This window comes from Rana temporaria, chromosome 2 (genome assembly GCF_905171775.1).
Source record: "Rana temporaria chromosome 2, aRanTem1.1, whole genome shotgun sequence".
In the NCBI taxonomy this organism is placed as follows: Eukaryota; Metazoa; Chordata; class Amphibia; order Anura; family Ranidae; genus Rana; species Rana temporaria.
Genome location: NC_053490.1, coordinates 427,751,794 through 427,767,266, shown reverse-complemented (window position 1 = coordinate 427,767,266; position 15,473 = coordinate 427,751,794). Strand labels below are relative to the sequence as shown.

General features: G+C 44.9%; 1 protein-coding gene across 4 annotated transcripts in view; it reads left to right on the top strand.

Moving 5' to 3' along the window:
- C2HXorf58 (chromosome 2 CXorf58 homolog) overlaps positions 1-15,473 on the top strand; it is a 37,877-nt gene that overhangs the window by 13,523 nt on the left and 8,881 nt on the right. For all 4 annotated transcript variants that reach the window (XM_040338261.1, XM_040338259.1, XM_040338260.1 and 1 more), the window contains 5 exons: positions 1,420-1,514; positions 1,604-1,715; positions 2,077-2,208; positions 7,965-8,194; positions 13,034-13,184. In XM_040338261.1, the coding sequence (XP_040194195.1) occupies positions 1,420-1,514; positions 1,604-1,715; positions 2,077-2,208; positions 7,965-8,194; positions 13,034-13,184 (720 nt within the window). The remainder of the gene's footprint in view (positions 1-1,419; positions 1,515-1,603; positions 1,716-2,076; positions 2,209-7,964; positions 8,195-13,033; positions 13,185-15,473) is intronic.

The window sequence follows — 15,473 nt, the reverse complement described above, 5'->3', positions numbered from 1 at the left end:
GTGATGGGCACAGTGGCTGCGTGTGATGGGCACAGTGGCTGCGTGTGATGGGCACAGTGGCGACAATTGATGGCACAGAGGCTGCATGTGATGGCATAGTGAGGCTGCAATTTATATATATATATATTTTTGCTAGTCAGAGAAGGCTCATTTAAAATAACACAAAAACTTTTTTTTTATCTGCCATTTTATATTAATAAAGTGCTGGTGACCACACCTCAGTCTGCCTCCTCCCCTCCCCCCCCAATCCAGCCATTTAATTATATGCTCTTAACAGGTTCTACTTATTCTTAAACAAGTTCAGTAGTCTTTTTTAGCACACTGTCTGCTAGGTTCAAATTCCACTAGTCAGGCAGGCTCCTCGAGACTAGTCCTTGCCTCTCTAGCTCGTCACAGGCAGCGCAGACACACAGCTCTCTGCGCAACGCTCTGAGTCCCCCCCTTCCGGCTGTTAGTGGAGTGATGTCACGCCGCTGGAAGGGACCAAGAGACTCCTTCATAGGGGTAGTAAACAGGCTGCAGCAGACAGAAAAGGGAGCCGGGAGGTGACGTCCCGGATGCAGGAGTGCCCTTCTTTGCACTTTCTCCAGTTCCCCAATTTCCTTTTTATAAACTGGGGCCCAAAACTGAACTGCATATTCCAGATGAGGTCTTACTAATGATTTGTACAGGGGCAAAATGATATCTCTCTCTCTGGAGTCTATACCTCTCTTAATACAAGAAAGGACTTTGCTCACTTTGGAAACCGTAGCTTGGCATTGCATGCCATTATTGAGCTTATGATCTACCAAAACCCCCAGATCCTTCCCCACTACGGATTCCCCCAGTTGTACTCCCCCTAGTATGTATGATGCATGCATATTCTTATGCCCCAAGTGCCTTACAACAAACACTCTGTAGTGCTACAACTATGAAATGGGAACATGAGCTGTTGGTGGGCTTGACGGTAGGTTTGAGAAACATTATTGCATATGAGGCCAGGTTCACACTGGTCCGACAAACGTTCCGACATTGGGAGCTCATGTCGCATTATGTGTGAAAATCAATGTTTCCCTATGAGAGCCGTCTTAACACAAGTCAGTCCGACTTTGAAAATGCTCCCTGTACTACTTTGGTCCGACATTGATCCTAATTCAGCCCATTGAATATCTTTAAAGTCGGATCAAAGTAGGAACCTTGTCCTTACCATCCGACGTGATTACAGCAGCAGTAAAATAACTTTATCTCACTCTGGGATTGTTTTGATCACAAAGTCGGATCAAAGTAGTATCCAGTTCATGAAAGTTGGATGGATGTAGGACCAATGTAGGATCAATGTAGGACTGGCAGAGCAAAGTAGGATAAAAGTCGTACTACTGTCGTGTAGTATAGTGTGAACCCAGCCTGACGGAGGAGTTTTTTCTTGAACTATTTTTGCAGGAAAAATGTGCCACATATGGAATCCTGAAGAAGGTCAGTCCACTGGAAGCAGAACTGCTGAAGGATCCAGGAATGCAGTGTAAAGTAAGATTCAGGTAAAGGTTGGTCTGTGACATTTAGCAGTACACTCGAGGGACAGATTTTATGATCAGAATGTATTCCTAATTCACATTTTCTTTTACAGATTTGCAGGCTTTGAGTTCCCACCATTCATTGTCTTTAAGATTTTTCACCGCTCAGGCAATCATAACAGCCGATACATCAGTGGAAAACGAGTGATTAGTCCTTCAAGTGAGGTGATCTATATATGAATTTTATTCAACGCACACCCATTGTGAAGTGTAATCATTACAATGAATATACAGTTTATATACTGTATGTACATTTCTTAGTACTACTATATAAAAATAACAATTCTTGTGGAGTAGGGAACATTTATAATCTGTGTCAAGATTTTATTGCTGTCTGTGCCCCTATGAAGCATTTCCCCACAATTCCTACCCAAGGGACAGTTGTCAGACAGAACAGGAAGAGAAGAAAAAACTTGTGCGCACACACAGGAAGTAGTGCTTAAATGTTCATGATGTACAGTTTAAAAAAATGTATAGTAATACTGCATCAATATGTCAATCATTTGCTCTGATTACTGTTTTGTAGGCTGCAGTGGATGCATGTAAGCTGATGGGGCATCGAACATACTATGACCAAGTGATTTATGATCAGCTTGAACATCAGACATACAAAGTAACAGATGCTGTGGATGTGGCCACTTTTAAAGATTACATGCAAGTAAGCAAACAAATAAATCACAGTGTCTATAATTACTTTATTTAAAGATTATTTGAAACATTTAGTAAAAATCCATCTTTGAAGCCCATAAAAACAGTAATGAAAACCTCTGCTGATCAGTTTAGATGTATGCTTGCTCCAGTTTAGCAAAGTTTTACTTAAAGCGGGGGTTCACCCGTACATAACAATTTTTTCCCTTAGCCTCATGCTCATTTTGTCTAGGGGAATCGGCTAGTTGTTTTAAAATATGAGCTGTACTTACCGTTTACGAGATGCATCTTCTCCGCCGCTTCCGGGTATGGGCTGCGGGACTGGGCGTTCCTATTTTGATTGACAGTCTTCCGAGAGGCTTCCGACGGTCGCATCCATCGCGTCACGATTTTCCGAAAGAAGCCGAACGTCGGTGCGCAGGCGCAGTATAGAGCCGCACCGACGTTCGGCTTCTTTCGGCTACTAGTGACGCGATGGATGCGACCGTCGGAAGCCTCTCGGAAGACTGTCAATCAAGAAGGAACGCCCGCTCCCGAAGACCTATACCCGGAAGCGACGGAGAAGATGCATCTCGAAAACGGTAAGTACAGCTCATATTTTAAAACAACTAGCCGATTCCCCTAGACAAAATTAACATCCATCTAAGGGGATTCTTTGAAAAAAATGTTTTATGGGTGAACTCCCGCTTTAAGTCCAGCATGGGAGATTGGGCAGGGCCAGAGGCATTGCTAGGGGGGTGCGGGCCGCACCGGGTGACACCCGCTAGAGGGGTGACACCATCCCGTTTTTTTTTTAGCTGACATGCCCAGCCTGCCCTGTAACACCCCAGCCTGCTCTGTGCCACCCCAGCCTGCCCTGTACCACCCCAGCCTGCCCTGTACCACCCCAGCCTGCCCTGTATCACCCAGCCTGCCCTGTATCACCCCAGCCTGCCCTGTACCACCCCAAACAGCCCTATACCACCCCAGCCTGCCCTGTACCCCCCCAAACAGCCCTGTACCACCCCAGTCTGCCCTGTACCACCCCAGTCTGCCCTGTACCACCCAGCCTGCCCTGTGCCACCACAGCCTGCCCTGTACCACCCCAGCCTACCCTGTACCACCCCAAACTATCCCATGCCACCCCAACTTGCCCTGTGCCACCCTAACTTGCCCTGTACCACCCCAATCTTCCCTATGCCACCATAACTTGCCCTATACCACCCCAACCTGCCCAATGCCACCCTAACTTGCCCTGTACCACCCCAACCTTTCCCATGCCATCCCAACTTGCCCTATGCCACCCTAACTTGCACTATACCACCCCAACCTGCCCTGTACCACCCTAACTTGCCCTATACCACCCCTACCTGCCCTATGCAACCCTAACTTGCCCTATACCACCCCAAACTACCCTATATCACCCCAACATGCCCTATACCACCTTAACCTGTCCTATACCACCCCACTACACCAACCTGCCACTATACCACTCTATACTACCCTAACCTGCCACTATACTGCCCTATACTATAATTTACAGGGGCTGGTTTGGGGTGCGCCCCGTGCCCGTGCGCTGCCTGCTTGGTGCTGGGCAGCCTACACAGAGGGGGGGTGACACCATGTTTTACTGCTCCGGGTGACACCAACCCTAGTGACGCCACTGGGCAGGGCTGATACAGGAAGTAAAAAATTCACTGGATTTCTAGCAGGAGCAACAGGTATTTTACTGTTCCTACAGTGTTTATAAAGAAACAAAACATGGGGTAATGTACACGAATTGCAAAGATGTATTGAATGCTTTTTTTCCCCCAAGACATACACTTTAACCACTTGATTACTGGCCACTTTGACCCCCTTCCTGCCCAGGCCAATTTTCAGCTTTCAGTGCTGTCGCACTTTGAATGACAATTGCGTGGTCATGCAACACTGTACTCATATGAAATTTGTATCATTTCGTGCTGTACCCGTCATTTGGCTATAGCAAGATTGGCAAGTGGTGCCCAGACTAGCGCTAATGGTATACGGCAGGGACGTGCAATCAGGGGAAGCAGGTGAGGCAGGGCCATGAACATTAAAAAAAAATCTAGCTTTGAAGGTCGTGTCTCTATGACCTCAGGTCGCCGAGCTCCCAAATTTGGGGGTTGTGTAGCCTAAGTGCTACCCCACCACCGTTGGGGCTCCTATGGTTCTAGGGATATGGGGCTTCTTGCGCAGCCTGTCAAAAACTAAATACACTTTAAATACAAGATTACACACTCTGTTTGCAGCAGACTGAGAGGTTAAGCTCACAGTGCCTCTCCTCACTTCTTGTCAGAGGCACTGAGCTCAATAAACAGCTTGGAGTTTTGGACCAATGGTAAAGTAACATTGGTCCCAGCTGTCCAATAAAAATGCTGCAGTTGAGGCATGCCTCTCACTGCAGTGTCATAGACGGTGCATGTGTCTAAAAGATAAATGCTCCCTTCCAGCCCAGCCCTTATAACTACAAGGAAAAAACATGTGTTTATGTGTATAAGATTTACCCACAATCCCATGTTTTTTCTCACACAGTTAAGAGGGAGAATGAGAATCTGCTGCCTGCTGAAAAGGTACTGTTATATTCAAGCTAATTCATATATTTATATGCAATATGTTATAACATATGCAGCGCCTGTGTACTTTATGGTACCGGTGCTAGTTAAATTTAAGGGTAGATCAGAGTGTAGTTACACTCTGATCCAAATTGTTAAGTGCAAAACAGGGTCTCTGTCTCAGCTTGGCTGTGTTGTAGGCTTATTCTGCTGTACTGGGGTGTTCTTCCAGCCCCGGGGCTGCAGGTGGCAGCAGTGAAGTCGAGGTTTGGGTGCTTTTTCCCAGCAGCCAATCAGGAGGGTTTGACCTTGATGTGCATGCTGGGAGGGGTATTTATGAGGCAGACGCCATTAGTTCTGGGTCTTCTTCGTCCAGTGTGGAACCCACCTTTAGGGTGACCACATCACGGCGCCCCAGCGTTATAGCCTACCTGGCTGGGGCATGAGTGCCACCCAGTGTTCATGGTTACGGGACCATGCTGGCCTGGAGCATCTGAACAGCGACGGGGACCCGGTGAGTGACTGGGTTTCCACCTTTGAGGATCCCAAGCTGTACTGCTGTTCGGTGGGGAGTCTGTCTGAGGAGCGCCATTGAGAGGCTGGCGGTCCAAAAGGGCCTGGACAAACCATCGGGGATCGAGGTAGCCGGACACTGAGGGATTGATCACCTGTCAGTCGGTACCTGGGCGACAAGTTGAAGGAGATCCAGGCGTAACTCATTCAAGGAGGAATATTTTCAAGAATTCAATCCAGAGAGGACCTGTGGCAGAGGTGTCTTTCTGAGGCTCACTGAGGAGGGTCTGTGGCAGAGAATTTTTCCTCAAGTTCAAGTTCACCAAGGAGGGTCTGTGGCAGAGAATTTTTCCTCAAGTTCACCAAGGAGGGTCTGTGGCAGAGACTTTGTCCTACAATTGTTCCAGTGATACTCCGGCTGCCAGGTCAGTGAGAGAGGCCTGTCCGGGTACACTAGACCCACTAGTGTACCGGGAGTGGCGCAGAGAAGTGTTACGCTTGGGAGCAGGACTGTTCCCTATCATCACGCCTTAATCTGCTATTCTCCCTTCTTCTTCAACTTTACTTTCCTCACCACAAGTTTACTGTTTTTACCCGGCTGGGTAATAAAAAGCACAGCAAAGAGCACCTCTCGTGGACATTCCTTTACTTCTACTATATGCAATACGCATCATTCACCCCTAGGAATTTGGAGGAGCCATGAGGTAATGTGCCACCCAAAAATCCAGCAGCTCCTCCGTGGGTAATGCTACACATAATCATTTATTATTGATCTGTTTACTGTGAAATTACTGGTTTGAAGTTATAACTTCAAACTTCAATAATTTGTCCATTAAGCCACCTGCTTGAGTACAGATTTAGAAAATTTAGTAAATGACCTTGAAAACAATATATAATAATTATTTGTATATTACTTATGGTAATTAACCCCTTGCCACCCAGGCTAATTCTGAAAACTTCTCTCCTACATGTAAAAATCATATTTTTTTTGCTCCCAAACATTATATATGTTGCTTTAGCAGACACTCTATGGCAACTTTTTATGTCACACGGTATGTGCGCAGCAATTTTTTTTTTTACATTTTCATGAATACAAAAAAAACAACACGTAATGTTAGCCTGATTGTTTTGTATAATGTGAAAGATGATGTTACGCCGAGTAAATAGATACCTAACATGTCACACTTTAACCACTTACGGACAGCCCGTGGTCATTATACCCCGGGTCTTTGATGCGGAATATCGTTGTTATGGCAGCAGCTAGCTGCCATAACCCCGGTATCCACTACTTCAGCGGGCGATACGCTTTCAGATAAAAGTGGTCTCAGCGGCGGATTCGCAGATGACTTTTATCGGTGGCGGGAGAGGGCCCCCCTCCCGCCATGCTCCGGTGCCCTCCGCCGCTTACCCGAACTACCGGCAGTGGCAGAGGCGATCAGGTCCTTTCCCCTGCTTGGCATGGAGCTGGGTGAAGGGAAGATTGCCACCACCCGGCTCCATACCATTGCAGGGCGGAAGCAACGTCAAAACGTCACTTCCGCCCACAGCATTTAAAAAATAATTCCAAACAAATTTTTTTTTTATTTTCTTTTAAATTGCATTTCAGTGTAAATATGAGATCTGAGGTCTTTTTGACCTGTCATGCTTTTTTTCTATTACACGGGATGTTTACATTCCTTGTAGTAGGAATAAAAGTGACACAATTGTATTTATTTTTTAAATTTAAATGCACCCCGTCCCGACGAGCTCACTCACGGAAGCAAACGCATACATGGGTAGCGCCTGCATATGAAAACGGTGTTCAAAGCACACATATGAGGTATCACTGCAATCGTTAGAGCGAGAGCAATAATTCTAGCCCTGGACCTTCTCTGTAACCCAAAACATCCAACCTGTAGAATTTCTTTAGATTTTTAAGGGTAAAAGTTTGTCGCCATTCCACGAGCGGGCACAATTTTGAAGCTTGACATGTTGGGAATCAATTTACTCGGCGTAACATCTTCTTTCACAATAAAAAAAAAATTGCGCTAACTTTATTGTTGTCTTATTTTTTTTATTCAAAAAAGTGTATTATTTCCAAAAAAAGTGCGCTTCTAAGACCGCTGCGCAAGTACGGTGTAAAATAAAGTATTGCGACACCCGCCATTTTATTCTCTAGTGTGTTTCTAAGTAATTTTCTATAAAAAAAAAAATATTTTACAGGTTATATGTTTAGAGTTACAGAGGAGCTCTAGTGCCAGAATTATTGCTCTTGCTCTAACGATTGGGGCGTATGTATCCTGTGTGTATCTGGCTCTGATACTAGCCAGAGCCTCGCCAGCCACTGACCTCACCGCACGTACCTGGTATACGGGTAGAGACTCTGAGAGACATTGGTATTGATGGTAAGCCTAGCATTGACACAAATATAATATATCTGTACTTGTTTTCTAGCAGAGATGTAACAGTACAGTAAACCTAAAGGACCAAGCAGCTTTAATAGCAATACCATATACCATGAAGCAGTCTGACCCCAAGCTCTGTGCAATACTCTGGGAGAGGCAGTTAGTTACCAGAAATTAGAAAAAGAAAATGTAAAATTCCTGGTGATTATAAAATCTTAACTGATTGCAGGTCTGCAAAATGGCTTGTGAAGAAATGATGTAAATAACAAGATGGAATGATATTTCAAATTACTGACATATTTAATTTATGCTTTTAGTACATAAGCCACCTCGATGAGATGCCAGCACACCTTGGAGGCCGGGATAATTGCTGGAGAAGATTGTCACTGAAAAACATGCCTCGAACAACAATTATGTATGACATAGTAAATTATGCAGAGTCTGGGACCATTTCAGACAGACTTAAAGATGAAATTAAGTTGCTTCTTCAGATCCCCAGAACTGAGGACATACAGCAGAGACAGATCAGTGCGATCACACAATACAGGTTGTCACAATTTTTCAATGTAATATTTTTCAAAAGTATAAGGGCCAGATTACACCAGATGCAGTTCGGTGCAGTGAAGGCCCTGTACACACGGCCGGGAATCCCGTCAGGAAAAAAACGTTGGTTTTCCTGACGGGATTCCTGGCAAGCTTGTCTTGCAAAGCCGTACATACAGACGGCCATTCAAAAGAACCGCCGTTCTTTTAAATGGCAAGAACGCAGTGAGATCATCAGCTACGACGAGCCGGCGCTCGTCACATTCGATGCCGTCGCCGCCATCTTGCTACACCCCACAGTAAACTTGTATGCTACCACGCATGCGTCAAACTCTTATCGAGCATGTGCAGGTTTACCTGGGACAGGTAAGAATACAGACGACCGGTTTTCTCGGCGGGAAACACTCTGCCGGGAATCCCGACAGGAAAATACAGAGCAGGGTTCTCTATTTTCCCGTCTGTATTCTCGGCTGTTTTCCTGATTAAAAAACTGCTAGGGAGCATACACACGACCGGGATTCCCAGCCAAATACTCTCCTGGCAGTTTTCCTGCCGGGAAAACCGGTCGTGTGTACGAGGCTAAACTGACTGCACTGGTGTGAACTAGAGCCATTGGAATACATGGAAAACACTATGCATGCATTTTTTAATGCAGAAAAAATGCACACGGAACTGAACGGAACTGCATCTGGTGTGAACTAGCACTTAAAGTGTAACTAAATACACAACTTTTATTTTTGGACAGAATGGAGAAGGACTAGAACACCTGTCAATTTTTATTGCGGTCTTTGCTTCCATTAACGAGATTCACCCTCTCTATTTGTCCTGTTCACCATTATCATTGAAAGTGAAAGTAAAAGAAAATCTTTTACAAGAATTTTCTCTCACTTCCAGTTTGGCTTTGCAAGTGAATGGAAATATTCGCAATGGGACATAGATGGCAAAAAAAAAAAAAACTGACAGGGATTATAACCCTCTCTTTCTCTATCCCCCCCCCCCCCCCACAAAAAAAGGTTTTGCCTATAGTTCTACTTTAATTTACAGTCTGTATCAAGTATTACAGATTTGTAGCTAGGTCGGGTTCACACTGATACAGAGGGTGTATGTGCGGCTTTTGTTTGTTTTACCCACAATCCCGTAGACTTCAATCAGGTTGCATGTTTTTGCCGCATTTTTTTTAATGCAAAAGTTCTTTGTAGTGCATCTTTGGTGCACCTTCGGAAAACACAGCAAAAATGTGTGACCTAATAGAAGTCTATGGGATCGCGAGACTCATGCAAACCGCGCAACATACAACCGAGCTGCAGCCAAATAGCAGCACACCAGTGTGAACCTGGCCTTCGAGAATGCAGCTAGTAAATTCTATGTAATGCCTTTTCATAGTTTGCTCCTCCACTATATTTAACAAACAAAACAGTCAAAATGATTAGTATCAGATTAAAAAATTATGTCACCATACTGGACTTTTAATTTGAAACACTTGCAGAAATAGATAATAATAATATCTACTTACAATCGGCAACAAAAATGTTTTTATTTATTTAATGTATGGAGATCTGTAAATTTTGTAGGGTTCCCCTGCATTTCAAGAAGTGTCAGATCTTGTGTGTGTACACTGTCAGCTTCCAGTATCATGAGACAACACTGACCTGGGAGCCGGTGTTCTCTTGATGCGCAGGACGGAGCCGCACTCCAGCTGATTTACCGATCAGCTGGAGTGATGTGGCCATGGCGCATGTGCACATCACAGGAGGCATTTTTCGATGGGAGAGAGAATGTCACAGACACTATTCAAAGCTATTCACAGAGGGGAGGGGGACACCGTAGTTGTTACATTATGCCTCGCTGTTGCAGGGCGGCTTGTATCTGTGTTGAAGGGCAGGTTTTGTCTGTGTTGCAATCCGCCCTTGGACACAGGCAACAGGCGCCGATCAAGACATTAAAGCCGCCGTGCAACACTGACAAAAGGCGACATTGAGCATACTGAAACCCCGCCCCGCAAGAGCAAGGCACAATATGAGAACTACGGTGTCCCTCCGCTCTGTGAATAGCCTTTAATAGTGTCCGTGACATTCTCTTTCCCGACGAAAAATGCCTCCTCTGATGTGCACATGCGTCATGGTCACTCCAGCTTATCACCAAATCAGCTGGAGTGCGGCTCAATCCTGTGCATGCGTGGACACTTCGACGGAGGGCACATTTCGATAGAACACCAGCAGCAAAAAGAGTTGGTCATCAAATGTAATGCTATTGAATGAATGAACATTAAAAAAGCCCTGTTGCCAGCTCCCCTGTGTGCAAGTCCATGAACACATGGTCTGATGAGTTGGTGTGGAGGGACCCAAGTGATTTGCACAATGCCCTGATCTCAACATTATTGAACACCTTTGGGATGAGTTGGAATGCTAACTTCAAACCAGGCATTCCTCTCGAACATTGAGCCTTGACCTCACAAATGCTAGTTTTCTGTGCTAGTTATGGACATAAATTTCCACAGAAATGCTCCAAATTCGTGTAGAAAGGCTTCTCAAAAGAATGGAGACTGTTAGATCTAAAAAAGGTAATGATTGGCAAATCCATATTAATTTCCATGTTTAATGGATGTCCAACACGCTCATTAAAGTGGATGTAAACCCTCACATATACCCAGTGAAGTGAACAGCCTCAGATGATACACAGGGATGAAACAAATTTCCCACATACGTTTTACGTGTATATCTGCAGTCTTTAGCTTTCTATATTATTTAGAAAGTGAACATCTTGTTAGAATTTTAACTTCCCCTTTCAGAAGCGGGAGGGGAGTCTGCGCATACACTGTGTGACAGCTGATTGGAGGAAAGGTACACACCTTCTCCACATAGGCAAAGGGACGAAGAAACTTGCAGAGCTGTGCTGGGAATAGACAAACTCTCTGCTAATCTATTTATAGCAATCTCCCCAACACAAATTTTCAGCTACCTTTATCTCCCGTGTCGGAGAACTTGTCAGAAGTTCTCATGCTGATAACAGAGGAACAGAGCAGCAAAAAAAGACACAAGACTTAGGGCTTTGGAAAGAGATAAGTAAACACCGCAGATACAGTGCCTTGCAAAAGTATTCACCCCCCGGCTTTTTACCTATTTTGTTACCTTACAGCCTTAAGTTTAATGTTTTTATCATCTGAATTATATGTGATGGATCAGAACACAATAGTCTAAGTTGGTGAAGTAAAATTAGAAAAATATATACAAAAACTGTTTTTCAGAAAAAAAAAAATGATAATTGGCATGTGCGTATGTATTCACCCCCTTTGTTATGAAGCCCATCAAAAGCTCTGGTGCAACCAATTACCTTCAGAAGTCACATAGTTAGTGAAATGATGTCCACCTGTGTGCAATCTATGTGTCACATGATCTGTCATTATATACACACACCTTTTTAAAAAAAAAACAGAGGCTGCAACACCTAAGCAAGAGGCACCACTAACCAAACACTGCCATGAAGACCTAGGAACTCTCCAAACAAGTAAGGGACAATGTTGTTGAGAAGTACAAGTCAGGGTTAGGTTATAAAAAAAATATCCAAATCTTTGATGATCCCTTGAAGCACCATCAAATTTATCATTACCAAATGGAACATGGCACAACAGTGAACCTGCCAAGAGACGGCCGCACACCAAAACACACGGACTGGGCAAGGATGGCATTAATCAGAGAGGCAGCACAGAGACCTAAGGTAAGCCTGGAGTGGCTGCAGAATTCCACAGAAGAGCCTGGAGTATCTGTACATAGGATGACCATAATCCGTACACTCCATAGAGTTGGGTTTTATGAAAGAGTGGCCAGAAGAAAGCCATTACCTTCAGCCAAAAACAAAATGGCACGTTTTGAGTTTTGCAAAAAGGCATGTGGAAGACTCCCAAAATGTATGGAGGAAGGTGCTCTGGTCTGATGAGACTAAAAGAGATCAAAGAAAACGCTATGTCTGGCGCAAACCCAACACATCGCATCACCCAAAGAACACAATCCCCACAGTGAAACGTGGTGGCAGCATTATGCTGTGGGAAAGTTTTTCAGCAGTCAGGACTGGGAAACTGGTCAGAGTTGAGAGAAAGATGGATGGTGCTAAATACAGGGATATTCTTGAGCAAAACCTGTATCACTTTCTGAGTGATTTGAGGCTAGGACAGAGGTTCACATTCCAGCAGGACAATGACCCCAAACACACTGCTAAAGCAACACTTGAGTGGTTTAAGAGGAAATATGTAAATGTGTTGGTATGGCCTAGTCAAAGCCCAGACCTCAATCCAATAGAAAATTTGTGGTCAGACTTAAAGATTGCTATTCACAAGTACAAACCATCCAACTTGAAGGAGCTGGAGCAGTATTACAAGGAGGAATGGGCAAAAACCCCAGTAGTAAGATGTGGCAAGCTCATAGAGACTTATCCAAAGCAACTTCCAGTTGTGATAGCCGCAAAAGGTGGCTCTACAAAGTATTGACTTTAGGGGGGTGAATAGTTATGCACATTGACTTTTTCTGTTATCATGTCCTATTTGTTGTTGTTTGCTTCACAATAAAAATAAAAGCATCTTTAAAGTTGTGGGCATGTTCTGTAAATTAAATTATGCAAATCCTCAAACAATCCATGTTAATTCCAGGTTGTGAGGCAACAAAACACGGAAAATGCCAAAGGGGGTGAAAACTTTTGCAAGGCATTGTATATGTGCCCAGGTCGAATTTCATGAATCGGATTAACATCCACTTTAAGGTTTAATAGTCAGGTGTTTAGAAATGTTTGAACATAAAGTATTTATTTATCTTATGAATGATTTACTGACCAGCTAAACTGCTGTATGCTGTAGATCCCCGGCGCCACCTCCATCATCGGCAATCTCCGCTTACCTCTCATCTCACTACTCTGTGGCCCCCAGAAATACATCGCGGAGATCACATAAGGCTCGGCTAAAAGTTCAAAAGATGAAACGAGTTTATGGCCTAGGAAATGAGGGACAGGTAAAAAAAAATTCATTTTTATATAAGTAGCATCAAATATGATTTGGAAATTTTAAAGTGATTGGACATCTCAATTAAATGTTTTATCTTAAGCTGTAACCAAACTCACATAAATTCTCAAGCAGAGAATTTAAAGTGGAACTACGTATAAGCACCACAAACTAAAAATGCTATTTAAGTTATTGTTAATATTCAAAGCAAACTCCCCCATGCAACTATGTCTTCAAGCTTTCTTTTGCTAAGAAATCACTTTGAAACAACCACCCCTAGCATTTCTGGCCATGGCAATATTTAAGTTTATTTTGCAAAGCAAATATACAAAAATCAAATACTTTTGACAGGGTACATTCTCTGTACTGCGACGCAGCGCATAAATACACTACATATCAATACAGTTGCAAGCATACTATTAAATTACATTCATTCAACCCATTCTGCGGTATGATGCCTGATGTGTTGCGCAGAGTTGTGAAAACCCCGAAACATCACATCGTGCATGACGCCGCATTACCCTGAAAACAGTAGTTCAAAAAAACGTGTCAAGAAATGTCAATGTCAGGGGGAAGGGGAAATCTTCAGACGTCCTCTTCCTCCTTAAAGTCCCTCAAGGTATAGTCTCTCAGCAGACTGAGGGTCAGTCTGCGACAGTCCTCAATGGACATCCTCTGCCGGTGGTGTACGCGGCGGTTCCTGGCGTACCATAAAGCGTCTTTAAAGCAACACAGCACCCGCCAGGCACTGTCAATGTCCTCCTGTGAATGAGTTCCACAGAAGAGTCCGTTTAACACACCAAAGTGTGTAATAGCAGTCTGTGGTACAAAGTCTTTAAGTTCAGGTTCCAAGGCCGTCAACAGGCCCTGTGCAAAGGGGCACTCCCAGAAAACATGATGAGATGTTTCCTCCTGGATGATGCAAAAGGGGCAGTGCGTGTATCTGCCCAGGTGTCTGGCATGCAAGAATGTCCTGAGCAGCAATCCCCCTTGGATTGCCATCCATGCCTGATCTTTGTGCCTGTTGATGAGTCTCTTTGAAGAAACATTCCTCCAAACCACTTTGCAAGTGGCTGAAGGGAGGCCTGGAATCGACTCCAAGATGTCCGATGCTCTGATCAACTTGTAGATAGTTTTTGGCTTCCACAAGTCAGGCTTAACTCCATGCAGCCCCAGCTCCTTGATGAACTTGAAAGTATCCAAGTAATACCATGGAGGGTCCCAGTTGTAGGGGACGGAACTGTCCCATTTGTCCCATCCAAGAGACCTCCAAAGAGGCAGGAGGAAAAAACGGGACATGGAGTTACCGCCAGAGTCCACAGTTCTGTCAACCAAAGTCCTGCGGATGCAGTTACAGGCAAAGAACACCCTCAGTAATGTGGCGATGTCAGGCACGCCCTTACCGCCCTTGAGAGGTTCCTTGAACATAACAGTCCGCTTTACTCTGTCCATTTTGGAGCCCCAGATGAAGTGAAACACCGCCCTGGTGATGACCTTGCAGGTGTTGTCCCGGGGGGGCCAGGCCTGGGCGAGGTACTGCAACACAGGGAGAATCTCGCTGCGGAGTACCAGTGTTTTCCCTTCGATGGTAAGTACTCTGTTGCTCCAAAGTCCAAACTTCTGTCTCATCTTAGCCAGTCTTTCCTCCCAGGACTTCAGGGCTGCGCCCTCCGCTCCAAACCAGACTCCAAGAATTTTGATGAAATCCGCTTTGAGGCTGAACGGTATGGGTGCAGAAGAAGGCAGGAACCACTTTCCGAAGAGCATGACTTCCGACTTCCCGCAGTTGACTTTTGCCCCCGAAGCTTGGCCGAAGTCCTCGCACGTCTGGACGAGTGTGTCGATGGAGCGCTGGTCGGCACAGAACACCGTCACGTCATCCATGTAGAGCGAGCACTTGACCTCCCGTCTTTCCGGTCCTGGTGCGGTAATCCCTCTGATCTCTGGGTTCCGTCTGATGCTTTGGGCGAATAGCTCTATACAGCAAACAAAAAGCAGAGGTGAGAGAGGGCAGCCTTGTCTGACCCCCGAGAGAACCTCGAAGGGGTCAGTTTTCCAACCATTTACCAGCACCAAACTACAAATGTCTTTATACATTACATTCACATACGAACAAAACAGTTCCCCAAGACCAAGCCTGCGCAGGGTTCTGCACATGAACTCATGGGAGACACGGTCAAAGGCCTTCTCCTGGTCAAGACTGACCAGGGCCGCGTGCACACGGCGGTCCTGGATGTACTGGACCGTGTCCCTGACAAGCCCGAGGCTGTCTGCAATCCTTCTGCCAGGAATGCCACAA